At 43.9% G+C, this 13,239-nt stretch overlaps 1 protein-coding gene across 1 annotated transcript in view; it reads right to left on the reverse strand.

Annotated features, from left to right (window-relative positions):
* Window positions 1-13,239, reverse strand: part of msh3 (mutS homolog 3 (E. coli)) — a 60,668-nt gene that overhangs the window by 15,979 nt on the left and 31,450 nt on the right. Inside the window, exon 21 of the mRNA XM_085367423.1 lies at window positions 6,798-6,984. Within this exon, the coding sequence (XP_085223549.1) occupies window positions 6,798-6,984 (187 nt within the window). The remainder of the gene's footprint in view (window positions 1-6,797; window positions 6,985-13,239) is intronic.

The following is a 13,239-nucleotide window of genomic DNA, read 5'->3' on the forward strand; positions in this document are numbered from 1 at the left end:
GGGAGCTGTGTGAAATGATGAAGGCGGGCATCATAGAACCATCTGATAGCCCGTGGGCCTCCGCGGTGGTGATGGTGCCTAAGAAAAAAAGTCCTAGGATGCGTTTCTGTGTGGACTACAGACCACTCAACAAAGTGACGAAGAAAGACTCTTACCCCCTTCCCAGGATTGATGAGTCCCTCGACTTAATAGCCGGGTCCTCCTGGTTTTCCACCCTGGACCTGCGGAGTGGCTACTGGCAGGTGCCACTATCCCCGGAATCCAGACCGAAGACAGCCTTCTGCACTAACAGGGGACTATGGCAGTTCAAAGTCCTGAGTTTTGGCCTTTGCAATGCTCCTGCGACCTTCGAGAGGCTCATGGACAGTGTGCTGGCTGGCGTCCCACGGCAACGGTGTCTGGTTTACCTGGATGATCTTCTAGTGCACGGGAGCTCCTTTGATGCTGCCCTGGATGCCCTGAGACAAGTGTTGGAGAGGGTGGCGGCTGCAGGCCTGAAGCTGCATCCCGACAAGTGCCACTTCATGAGGAGGGAGGTGGAGTTTCTGGGCCACAAGCTGGGTCGTGAGGGCATCAGCACTTTGGAGGAAAAAATTCACACCATTACCGAGTGGCCCACACCAGCAGACCAGAAACAGCTCAAAAGCTTCCTAGGACTGGCGTCTTATTACAGGAGGTTTGTGAAGGGCTTTTCCTCCATAGCCGCACCACTCTTCCACCTGCTGCAGAAGGACCGTGACTTCATCTGGACCCAGGACTGTCAGCAGGCGTTCGACACCCTCCGCAGATCGCTGACAGAGTCCCCAGTCCTTGCCCCCCCTGACCCCGCCCTGCCTTTTGTCCTGGACACTGACGCAAGTAATGTGGGGCTGGGAGCGGTGTTGTCGCAGGTTGGACCGGAAGGGGAGAAGGTGGTGGCGTACTTCAGCCGGGTCCTGAACAGGAGCGAGCGGCGCTACTGTGTCACACGACGAGAGCTGTTGGCTGTGGTGGCGGGGGTGAGACACTTTAAATACTACCTGTGCGGCACAGCATTTGTTGTCAGAACTGATCATGCTGCCCTTCAGTGGCTGATGTCTTTCAGGGAGCCAGAGGGACAGGTGGCTCGCTGGCTGGAGGAGCTCCAAGCCTTCAATTTCACCGTGGAGCACAGAGCAGGGACGCACCATTCTAACGCAGACGCCCTCTCTCGCCGCCCATGTGCTGCAGCTGGCTGCCGTTACTGTGAGAAGCGAGAGGAAATAGAGCGGGAACTCACGACAATAGACGGAGCAGCACAGCTCGCCTGCAGGGTTCTTCTGGTGGTGGATGCAGCGGAGTGGAGGGCACGGCAGGAACAAGACACAGACCTGCTGCCGGTCCTGCAGTGGCTGGAGAAGGGGGAGCAACCCCTTTGGGATGAGGTCACTGGGTTTTCCATCTGTACCAGGGGGCTGTGGGCCAAGTTTGCAGCTCTCAGGCTGAAGGAGGGGGTGTTGGAGCGTGCCTGGAAGGATCCTGCCACGGGGGAGGAGAGGTGGCAGGTTGTGGTGCCAAGGTCGCTGAGGTCAGCTGTGCTGGGAGCCTGCCATGGGAGCACTGGCTCTGGCCACTTTGGGGTCTCCAAGACTCTTCGCCGCCTCCGCCAGGGCTATTACTGGGGTCAACAGCGGAGGGATGTGGAGGACTTTTGCCGCAGCTGTGATGCATGTTCCTCACACAAAGGGCCACAAGACCAGTCCCGGGCTCAGCTTCAGCAGCAACCAGCAGGAGCCCCAATGGAGCGAGTAGCTGTGGACGTCATGGGCCCATTTCCTCGCACAGACAGAGGAAACCGCTATGTTCTTGTGGCCATGGACTATTTTACCAAGTGGCCGGAAGCATACGCCATCCCAGATCAGGAGGCTGAGACGGTCGCTGATGTATTAGTGGAGGGGATGTTCAGCCGCTTTGGAACAGCAGAGACCCTCCACAGTGACCAGGGGCGTAACTTTGAGTCCAAGGTATTTGCTGCCATGTGTGAACGCCTTGGGACTAAGAAAACCGGCACCACCCCACTTCACCCCCAAAGCGATGGGCTGGTGGAAAGGTTTAACAGGACGCTGGCCCAGCAGCTAGCCATCCTTACCTCAGAACACCAACGGGACTGGGATTACCATCTTCCCCTTACCCTCATGGCCTACAGGTCGGCAGTGCAGGACTCCACCCAATGTACGCCTGCCCTGCTCATGTTAGGGAGAGAGCTGAGAACTCCTGCAGAGTTGGCTTTTGGGAAACCCCCGGACACGCCAGAGGCACCACCGGGCCGGGACTACGCAAGGAAGCTGCAGGACCGGCTGGATTCTGCACATTCCTACGCCCGAGAGCAGCTGGCGAAGGCAGGCCTGCGCCAAAAGAGGAATTACGACATCACCACTAAAGGGAGGCACTTCCGTGCTGGGGAGCTGGTGTGGGTCTACAGCCCAAAGAGGAAGAAGGGACGGTGTCCTAAACTGGATAGCAGCTGGGTGGGGCCTTGCAGCGTCCTAGAGCGAGTGGGGGAGGTTGTTTACAGGGTGCAGTTGCCTCCTAGGGGGAGGATAGTAGCGCTGCACAGAGACCGGATGGCCCCCTACAGAGGACAGTCCCTCCCCTCCTTTCCAGAGGGACGTGTACAGAGCGTCCATGACCCTGCTCAGAGGGGCCCCCGACCGGGGCTGCGTTCCCCCCCCCCTCGGACTCTTCACCCCAAAGCCCCGAAGCTCCGCGTCCTCCTCAGGGGCTCAGGAGGTCAAGGAGGGAACGTAGGCTACCGCCCCGCCTCAGAGACTGTGTCGTTCCCTCGGGGACGAGGAACTTATTGCTGGGGGGGCAGTGTAACGATGGTTAAGTGTTACTGGACAGTGACATGTTGGTTTTCTCTGCACACTGTTGTTGTTCCTTTAAGATTCATGTGTGGTTGGGCTGCAGGAAGTAGTGAGGGTGGTGTACAGGAAGGGGTGGGGGGACCTGGTTGTTCTGTGTGTGTGCCAGGCTGAAGAGAGGTGTAGTTCGAGAGCGCTTCCCCCTGAGTTAACAACCCGCTGGCTTATGTGCCGAATAAACGGACAAACTGAGACCCCAACCGTCTGGTTCTTGTGAACGCTACAATAATATAAACAAGCTAACTTTTTTCCCACTCGATAAAAGTTAACGTGAGTGTTCTCGGTGGTCAGGAACAAATGTAATCGCATGGCAGGATGCTGTAAAAGGACCAAACTTCAGCCAGGAGAACAACTGAGATAATCCATCCTCAATACGAGGTTAGTCATTCATGGGCTGGGCTGTAGTTACATCCTAAGGTTTTAAAAACTGAGCTTAAATAAATGATTAGCGGTAATAAAAGCCGAGGGAGGTCAACAGGGATCACTGACTGTTTTAGGAGCTTTTTGAGATCAAATAGAAGAAAATACAAAACATTAAACATGTTAACAACACAAAAGCCATATTAAACGCAGACTACTTTAGACCCGGAAGTAGGATTCGTCGCGTCATCACTGAACAACCGGATATGGTAATATTACGTTGGAGCACAGTACGTATCACTCCGCGAGGCTCCTCGGTAGCCGTAATGCGCCGACAATCTATCAAGCGGTGCAGCTCCGTAGCTGACCAAAATCGTACTCAAACATTTTTGACAGATTGCTGAGCGCCGCGTACCACATAAAATTGGTTCGCGGCCATCAAGCACAACCAGAATTCATACATAAGGCGCGCTGTCAACTTTTGAGAGAATGAAAGGATTTTAGGCTATGCAGCCGGTAGGGACTAGCGCGGTTAGCTCGTTAGCATGGTTAGCTCGTTAACACGTTGACGCCGTCCAGCCCCACGCATGGGGCGATGCGCAGTAACTCGTTAACGGAGATTTGCCGTGTCCATCTTGTCGCTGCCTGCACGTGAAGCGATGGGGGAGGAGGGGGAGTTGTGTTCAGTGAAGGATAGAGGCGAGGCGGAGTAATGTTGCGTAGAGACAAAAGTAGACGAAAGAGAGGCAAACTTGCGGCTCCACAACTATAAGTATAAGGTAACATAGACTATATCGATATAAAGGATATTGTCACATCTTATATCTCGTATAAAAATATATCGATATGTTTTAAAAACTCGATATATCGCCCAGCTCTATCTGTTAGCTTCTTGTAGTTTCTTTTAGTTTTTGTCTTTTTTGTGTGTTTTCTGCAAACTACAGAATTGCCTGTGTATCAGCTTCAGTGACTTTGGGCATTTTCTTATCACCAGCACTGTGATAAACTTATTTTCAACCAGTTTTGATTTGTGTTCATTGATTGAGAGCCATTTGTTTATCAAACATTTAGAAATACAACATAAATGGTAAGAAAGGTGACATACTCACTGTCTTATATTACTGCTATAACCACACTACTTTTGTTTGCTGCATACCCAAATTTGACATGGATGGCATTCTAAAAGGGGATAACGTGGTTTTCAGATAATTATTTGTTTTTGTTGCTATAGAAAATGTTTAATATGTAATATTTTTTACCCACGAGATAATTAACTTGGTCACTGTGCTATTTGGTGCCTGGTCAATGTGTCAGAAAAAAACAGTATTCGCTTGCCGAAAGATCAGCAGAGAGTGCTTGCTTCTTTCTGCTAGAAAAAGGTTTCATAAGAGAGGAGCGTGCCAGCCCAAAAACCAAAACTAAAATTTAAAACAGACTAAGAAGCCCCAGGGAGCTGCAGCATCGAATAATATCAGTGCTGGGTTGTTCTACGGCAACATCTTTCACATGACCTGAAACAATTTGGCCAACTCAGTTGACCCGTTTGACAAAATATCCAACATCAGAGGAGTAATTCCAAACTAAAATGGAATCAGAAAACATGGAGTAAGAACAAAGGAAGCCTGATTTCTTTCTTTAGTCTGTTATACGATGGAAAATACTGCGAGCGTAAACAGCTGAGAAGACAAACAGCTGTGTCCAAACTGATGCCACAACCTCAAGCACTCAGTTAACAATAACACAACCCCCATCCCCCTCAAAGTGCCGCTCATCTGTCCTGCCAAAATAAAGATACGCAACACTGTGCAACATCCCGAGGGCTCCTGACTGCGCCAGTTCACATAATCCCAGCAGAGCACACACACATGCGCACGGGCAGTCTCTCATCCAAACACTCATTCCAGGTATTCAGAGGTGAAACAGCACGTATCTGCTGCCCCGTCTACCCTCTTTAGCGAACCATTGCGTGTGAGCCACTCTTCTCCTGCCTTTGGCTAAAATTAGACTTTTCTAACTTCTGTCCACGCCAGTTTAATGAACGCTGACAGGAGGTGAGAGCGGATTTGGCCACAATTATGTCCAAGCACAACGTTGGACAATGGACAGCGTATCATCAGCTTTAATTATGTCAGCATTTTAGGATGCTGCACTGCAACATAAGTCATGAAGCAGTCCTCCATGTGCCTCCTCTCATTTCTTTTTCCATTACCGGTATGTCCTCCTGTCTATTAGGATAGCAGCAGCAAGTCCAAAATATCCTGGCATGCTGCGCAATATATAAATAAAAACATAACGTAATGACTTACTAATTATTTAGACACCATATTTTCAGCCTTGTCTCTTGCATACTGAGATTTCTCCAGATTCTTTAGACATTACCTAATGGAGGTGCAACCCTAATGTCTGATGACATCAGACCTTTTATGGTTTTTAAGCCTGTGTGATACACATGGGAGTAGCACTGGTGAATTTACAGCAACAAGTGGGCATAATGTGTCTGACTCCTACTCGCTCTGCCCAAGCAGAGCCCCTAAATAAACCAAACAGAATATTTCCGGCAGTCAGAACAGGTCTGACATAAGACTGTGGTACGTACGAGAACGGGAAAACAGCTTAGGAAACTTTCTTTTTTTTTGTACACAGTCAAGTTAGGCAATCTTTGTGTTCGTCTCCTTCGAGATCACCTTCTGGTGCCTCTCTGGATCATTTTCAGTGTAAGTGTCATTTTTAGGTCACTGAGTAGATGTCCCATGCTGTTCCTTTTGAAAACTGCTCAGCGGTATCTGGAGACTCAGCTGTCATAATCAGCAGTGACTCTTCTAACAACGTTTGGGTGAGTTTGAAACAGAAGTTGATGTTTGTTCGTTGCCCAAATTTGAGGTCTGTAGTGAAATTGCAGTGGGCACAGTGCAAGGGAGTGATCTAAAAATAAAAGCTCAAAGCTGGCCAATAAGATGACCCTGAAGAGAAATCCAGAAGGATTTTAGATAAGGTTTACGATTTTAGAGACATGCTCCAACAAATATTTGATCCATGTATTTATAATAAATAAATTATAAATGTGTCTGTAGAATTTACACTTAAATTATTTGCAAATAACCGTTTCCTGTCAAGACTTTTATACATTGAACTTGATATGGAAACATGGTAGCAGTCTTAGTCCTTTCTGCTGGATTATCTCACTCTAAAACAAACACTCAAGGATGTCTGCAGCACCATCAAGTATATGCAATCAAATAATTGTATGCAAACAAATGGACACACACACACACACACACACACACACACACACACACACACACACACACACACACCCTTTACCAAAGGCAATTACCTTTATGATTAAGTAGGCTGGTATCAAGATCCCACAATGTTTGTGGAATTATGAAAAGGATTAATTGGCACATGTTTAAAGATATCTCTATGGTTACCAAGCCCAGGTAGCCTGCCTATGCTTTTTTACTGATTGCTCTTCTAATTTTCATTTCCACATTCATTAATTTAATTGTTTTATTTAAATGCCATCGTTGTAGTGCTTACATTGCACACACTTACATCTTTGATGAAATATTCCAGGGTGGCATAGGCGATGGCAATTCCATCATGGGTGCTTGTGCCCCGTCCCAATTCATCAAGGATGACCAATGACTGCTTGGTCGCACGGGAAATTATGTCTGAGGCCTCTGTCAGCTCTTCCATGAATGTACTACGGCCTTTGTAGATGTTGTCTGAAGCTCCCATCCTGATCAATCAGAAAAGGGGAAAAAAGACAGAGAAAATAAGTAAGCCATAAAGTGAAACACGATATTTTTGTCTTTTGAGCATTTCAGTTTCAATCACAGAGTCAAACATTTTTGTGGTACGACGTTGCAGACTACACAATAAATTACTGGTTAAATGCCAGGGACTCCCGGCCAACCAAAACCAAATAAAAAATTACATGTTTACTTGTGGAAACTTTGTGGTGATAGCATTGCATTATAGTGATGGACAGTTTGAGAGTCATGTGAAAACTAAGTAAACCTTTACCATTTCCATAGGAGTTAAGAGGATAATTAAGAGCACTGTGCTGCTAATCAAAAGTACTCAAAGTAATCATCACTGACCACCTTTGCGAAAGGCAGTTTTTACATGACGCCATATTTAGCAAAAACCAAACACCACACATCAAAACAGACTCAAACAATTCAAAGCAGAGCAGCAAAGGTGCCACGATGGTCCAGTCAAAATCCAGACTTCAGTTCAATGGAAATGCTGTAGCGGGACCTTAAAACCACTAAGTGTAAATGAATGATGTCAATGAAGTGAAGCAACATTGTAAAAAAAAAAGAAAAAGAAAAAAAAAAAAGAGTGGACCAAATTACTCCACGATGATGTAAGACACCGATAAAGCCATACAGAAAGTGATTACCTGTTTAAGCTAAAGGTGGGATGTTCTTAGTTTTCCATAGGACTGCATAGTGTACTGTGAACCTTTTTTTTTCTTTTTTTTTTTAACTTTTGGCCGTTTTCTCATTTCCCATTGGGTCACCACAGTGGATGGCTGCACATGTTTGATCTGGCACTAACTTTTCCCCTTCCTGATGTAATGCTCCCATTTATCCAGGCTTGGGATTAGCACTGGGAGTACACTAGCTTGTGATGTGAAATGCCCAAGTAAGCACTATGAGCCTCCAAATGTTAATGATTTTTTTAAATTATTATTGAGTCAGCCTGCTAACAAATAATTAATAAAAACATGTCTTTTTCAGGTAAGCTATGGACTTAACCATATGTTGAGGTCATGGAAGAAAGCATTAAAAGACAGATGTGTTTAAAAACAGAAAACAAAAGACTCAAACTCAAGTTGCAATAATAAAAAACCAAAAAAAAAACTACTGATGCCACTAATGCAATCCACAATTATGGACTGCAAACTGCTGTTGTTCTTCCAGAAATCCCACAAACACCCACAAACAAACAAAGAATCTGCCATTTTTCTCACAGTGAACCTGCTCCTACACAGTCTTATTCTAGGAGAAACATTTCTGCACTGAAAAAAAGAACAAGAGATTGAAATGATGGGTGTGAAAAATGCAGGAGAACAACAGTGGGGGGCTCCTTTTCTGAAATTGAACAGAAGAAGAAAGAAATCAACCCGTTTTAAGACGTGGCTGATGGTGTAAAGGATTTAAATGAATTCTTTAATCTCATTTATTCACACATTATGGCCACACAGATATTAAAACTAACTCTAAGGTTTGCTTCAACATTACTCACATTTAAATGAGTCATAATCAACTCTTATCATTGTTAAAAGCATTTAGTGGACGGGCTGCTGCACCTATAAAAGATTAAAGACTATAATAACACACTTTTTAATATCTCTGTGACAGTCACTTCTCCTGTTTTCTGAAGAGGGGAAAAAGGTTGCATCCATCAGCTTGAGAAGAGATGACCAGTATGACCAGTATGACCACTTAGAAACAAAAACCAGTCATTTCAGCAAACCTGACAGAAAAAAGTACAAACATTTGAAATCACAATACCAAAATGTTCTTGTTATATTACAACAATTTATTAGAAAAGACTGAAGAATACATCAGTGACGCGAACTCAGCATGCAACAAGACCACCTATATTTCCACAATAATAGAAATGTACTGATTGGAAATGCTATGACAACGTGTTGAATTCTTCACAAGCTACAAGGCCAATTTGAGAGCTCTTGCTTTCACACAGACTGACAGACAGATCATTGACTCATCTGATAGAAACTCGACTCCAGCTGGATCACAGATGCCACATCTCTCTGGCAGTCGGTGTTTCTCACCACTAAATCTGTCTCTTCCTGTTCTGCTGTGTCTATGAATGAAACTCCAACAAGAGCATCTAACACCTGTGTTGCCATGGTTACACCACGCACCCTGTGGATGAGAGGTGTGGCAGACATGTTGCTGCATTTTATTAGCCAGTTTATTAGATCCCAAGTGATGAATTAAATGTCCATTATCATCACAGCTAGCCTGAGACTGGCACATATGTTTTCCCATGTACAGCATTATGAAAACCATTTTTAAAGGAATATAATGAATTAAAAAGATGCTTGAGGTATATCGGGTGTTCGTTACAGAAAAGTATGACTCTGACTATGTTACTTGCAATATTCTCACTATTGTCATATAACTAAATTGCTGGCAGTGCAGTCTGTATTGCAAGACTGGCTGCTCAGAGACACATGGTGCTGTACCGATAACGTCCTTCCAATTACTTTGGTCACCAGGAAGTTACTGCGGTCAGTTGTAGTTTGCATGGAAGACACAAATTTGTCTGCAAACGATTCACCAAGCAATAGTGAATCTGTGAGAAGTGGGAAGTAGAAGTTGAAGAAGTCCATAAGTTGCAAGAGAAAAAAACCTTGAAGGGGAGACTGACCTAACTTAATTCAGGTATTTTTTATAGGCAGAATGCCACAACTTTTTGATCACAACTATGTTAAAACAAAAACTGGCAGAACATCAATATCCTAACTTTCCCCCCAAAATCCACTAACAGATAGGCTCTAAAATAAAGGTTGTATCTGCATGCATGATTAAAACTCAGAGGAAATGACACCAGATGTATAATGCATAGGGCAGAGCAGTTTACACACTCACTCTGTCCACAGATGAACACAGCAACACTCCACCAGCTGGGTGTCCTGCTGGTCTGATTGAATCCTCCTTTCTAGCCAAACACACTGATCCTGGAAATAGACTCCATTTATTTTCACCTCACACCTTTCAAGTAAACATGTTGAGCTAGATTCAAGTGTTTTTCTGACACTCGTGGATCTGTCTTTAGTTAAGATTTCTTTCAAAAAAATAAAAAAATAAAATCATCCCATATTTTAAAAGAAGCAGTGAAGCATTATCAGCATGTGTAGTTTTCCAGGAAGAAAATGAAAGCCCAAGTGTATTTTGCATGACTATTACAATCTTCTATTATACAACTTTAAAAAAAAAAAAAAAAAAAAAGGTTGCTAAAAGGGAAAAAGTCCATATATTTTATTCGATTTCTTCTTAACAAAGCTGGGGGTGTGTGTGTGTGTGTGTGTGTGTGTGTGTGTGTGTGTGTGTGTGTGTGTGTGTGTGTGAGTGAGAGACTGTCCTGTCTGTGGGGAGAATTTTGCTGCCATTTTTTTTGTTCCCTTGTAGCAATACTTCTCAAAATTGGAGTATTAGTAATCCCAGCAGTAATCCTACAAATGCATGTGGTAGTTGGTTTTTTTTAATGTTATTTAAAAAAATTATCAGAATGTCTGAATACTTCCTGACAAGCACAAATCAAGAACATTGATATGTCATTGAATTCTAGCAGCAGTACCAATGAAAGCAGGGAAAGAAATGACTCACATATTTGTTTGAGCCTTCCTTTCCTACGACTGATCAAAAAACAGATAGGAACAGACTGCACCCACAAAACAGTTGGATCCATGGAGCTGCCTCCCTGCCACTGAAAATGACAAACATCTAAATTTTAAATGCAACTTATTAGGAGGATTCACTTTGCAACAACATGATTATCTTTCTGTCACTGCATGATGATTGGCTGCCCCTTGAAAACAGAGGATTTGAATAGTGGGTGAATGAGGCTTTTCACAGCCAGAAGTGTGTGTCTGACATAATCATATAATGACGATAACTCCTCGCTGACATATTCTTACCCGGAGAAATTCTTGGGTTACTTTTTCAGTATGCTTTGGGTCATTATCATTTGCACTGGGAAGCTCTGCCCCAACAATTTTGTAGCATTGGACTGAATCTGAGCAGAAAGTACAGTCCTGTGCATTTTAGAATTCATCCTGCTACTTCTTATCAGCAGTCACATCATATATAAACACTAGTGACACAGGCCTACTGTCAGCCACACATGCCCATGCCATAACATTAACTCCATCATGCCTGACAGATGATGTGATACGGTTTTGGATCATGATGCGTTTCTGTTTTTTATGCTTTTCTCATAATTCAGAAATACGTTTATTGTAGTTTGATTTGATCAAAGATTTCATGTTTTCTAGTCTATTCTGGTCTTCTTGTTTTTGAGGTGAACCAGTGGTTTGTACCTTTCTGCCAAGTATTTACATTACCTGAATGCACTCCCTTTTCATTATAATGCACCAGACAGAAGTTTTGGCAAATCTTAACGTTTTTGCATCGCTCTAATAAGTTTATATTGGTGTTTCACCCAAAGGATTGCCTTCCTCACTTGAATAAACATCAACTCATCAATTATTGAGGAGTCCACTGAAAAGCTGCAAAATTTATGTTCAACACTTGGAATCCAATAAATATCTTTTTTTTCATGGAATAATGAAGGAATAAACTTCAGGTGTCCATCAAAATGCTTGTCAATCAATCATTAAATTGCTTTTGAGCCCCTGAAAAAGGTGGACTGTGTATAAAAATGGCTGAAATTCAGTTTGCGACTGAAAAAGTTGATGCAACTTTTTTTCTTTTTTTTTTAAATCTCCTTGGATTAAACCTAAAGACCTACACTTCAATCATTCCTTGTTTGTCTGATTTAAAATCCACTGTGATGGTGTACAGGGGCAAAACTACAAGGACAAATGTATCATCGTTGAAGAACTAACTGCATATGTGGACTTCAGAAGACGCAGCCACTCTGTGTAAGCCAATGGGATCCCCGCAAGGAAAAAAATATATAACAACACATGTTTTTAATCAATTTTTTTTTTTTTTTTTTTTTTAAAAACCCTGATATAAGTATCTTAACGCTTAATATTTTGTAAATTATTTCAGGTTATTCTCAGTGTTCGCCTTACTATCCTGCTACATGGATTTCTGCAGAATTTAATCCTGTGTGATTTAAACCTTCCAGGTTTATAGAAAACAAAAGGCCTAACCAGCTCTGTATACCGCCTACAAGATGGCACAGACTCTCTGACACTGCAGCACTATTAAAAACTCATAGGAACAGATGAGTCGATGCAGGATACAGCATCTTTCCACAGGATCAACATGTGTACACCCACAAAGGTGCTGATGTTGCACAGCAAAACACTCTGTGCCGTTTGTGAGGCCTTGTGAGGATGATATCCACATTTCTGGACCCAAAAAAGAAAAATGCAGAAAAGCTGCGCTTTCAGAAGGGAGGGGAGTGTAAGAAAGACTTGTGTAAAGCACGGTATAATCACTGCTAGGAGTCCATGGTCGATTAAAGGTCTTTTCAAAATACAGTTTTACATTCAGCTTCCTCTTGCTGTTTCCATAACAACCATGAAGGGATGGATGAATGTGCTCTATAACCTTCAGGACTAAAAACCAACAAGAAAACACACACAGCAGCTGCATACACGAATACACACACATGCATCTGCCAGCCACTTGGAAACAAATGCGCGCGCACCCACACGCAGACAGACACACACTCCAGGCAGCTAAAGTCGCTCTACCAAAGTCTGCAAAAGAACAAAAACACACACAGATTTAGTGGAGTGGGCAGAAAAATTCAAACAAGACTCTTGTGAGGCAGCACACAGCTTTAAAGCAGTATCCCGATTATTCTCCTTCTCCTCATTGATAATCAATCACCCCGATCAGTTCAGACAGGATATCCCATTAGACACCTACGCACCATCTCATTATCCCCAACCCACAAGTCTGCTTATGTCACTCAAGTAAAACTTTCAAGCTCTGCTCTTGCCTGGCTCGCTTTCACACTCATAAATGCATAATATCTCTCACACACACAAAAGATGAAGCAATTCCCAGTGCTGCACCTATTATGCTTGACACAGGAGTGGGAATTGATTGAGTATTTATTATAAGACAGATTCTCCTCAGCAACTTCAACTCTCTGACAGAGAGGCCGAGTAGTCCAATTAGAAACTGATAGGACGACAGAGGTTACATAGGAGGTGAGGAGAGGATGGATTATACAATGTGGGTGCGCTTTCACTGTGGACCTTAATTAGCTCTTAGTTGTATTGTTTGAATCAGGGAGAGTATATTAA

Source organism: Diplotaxodon limnothrissa, linkage group LG12 (assembly GCF_057381915.1).
Source record: "Diplotaxodon limnothrissa isolate DT_005_m linkage group LG12, D_limnothrissa_male_GT1.1, whole genome shotgun sequence".
NCBI classification, from domain to species: domain Eukaryota; kingdom Metazoa; phylum Chordata; class Actinopteri; order Cichliformes; family Cichlidae; genus Diplotaxodon; species Diplotaxodon limnothrissa.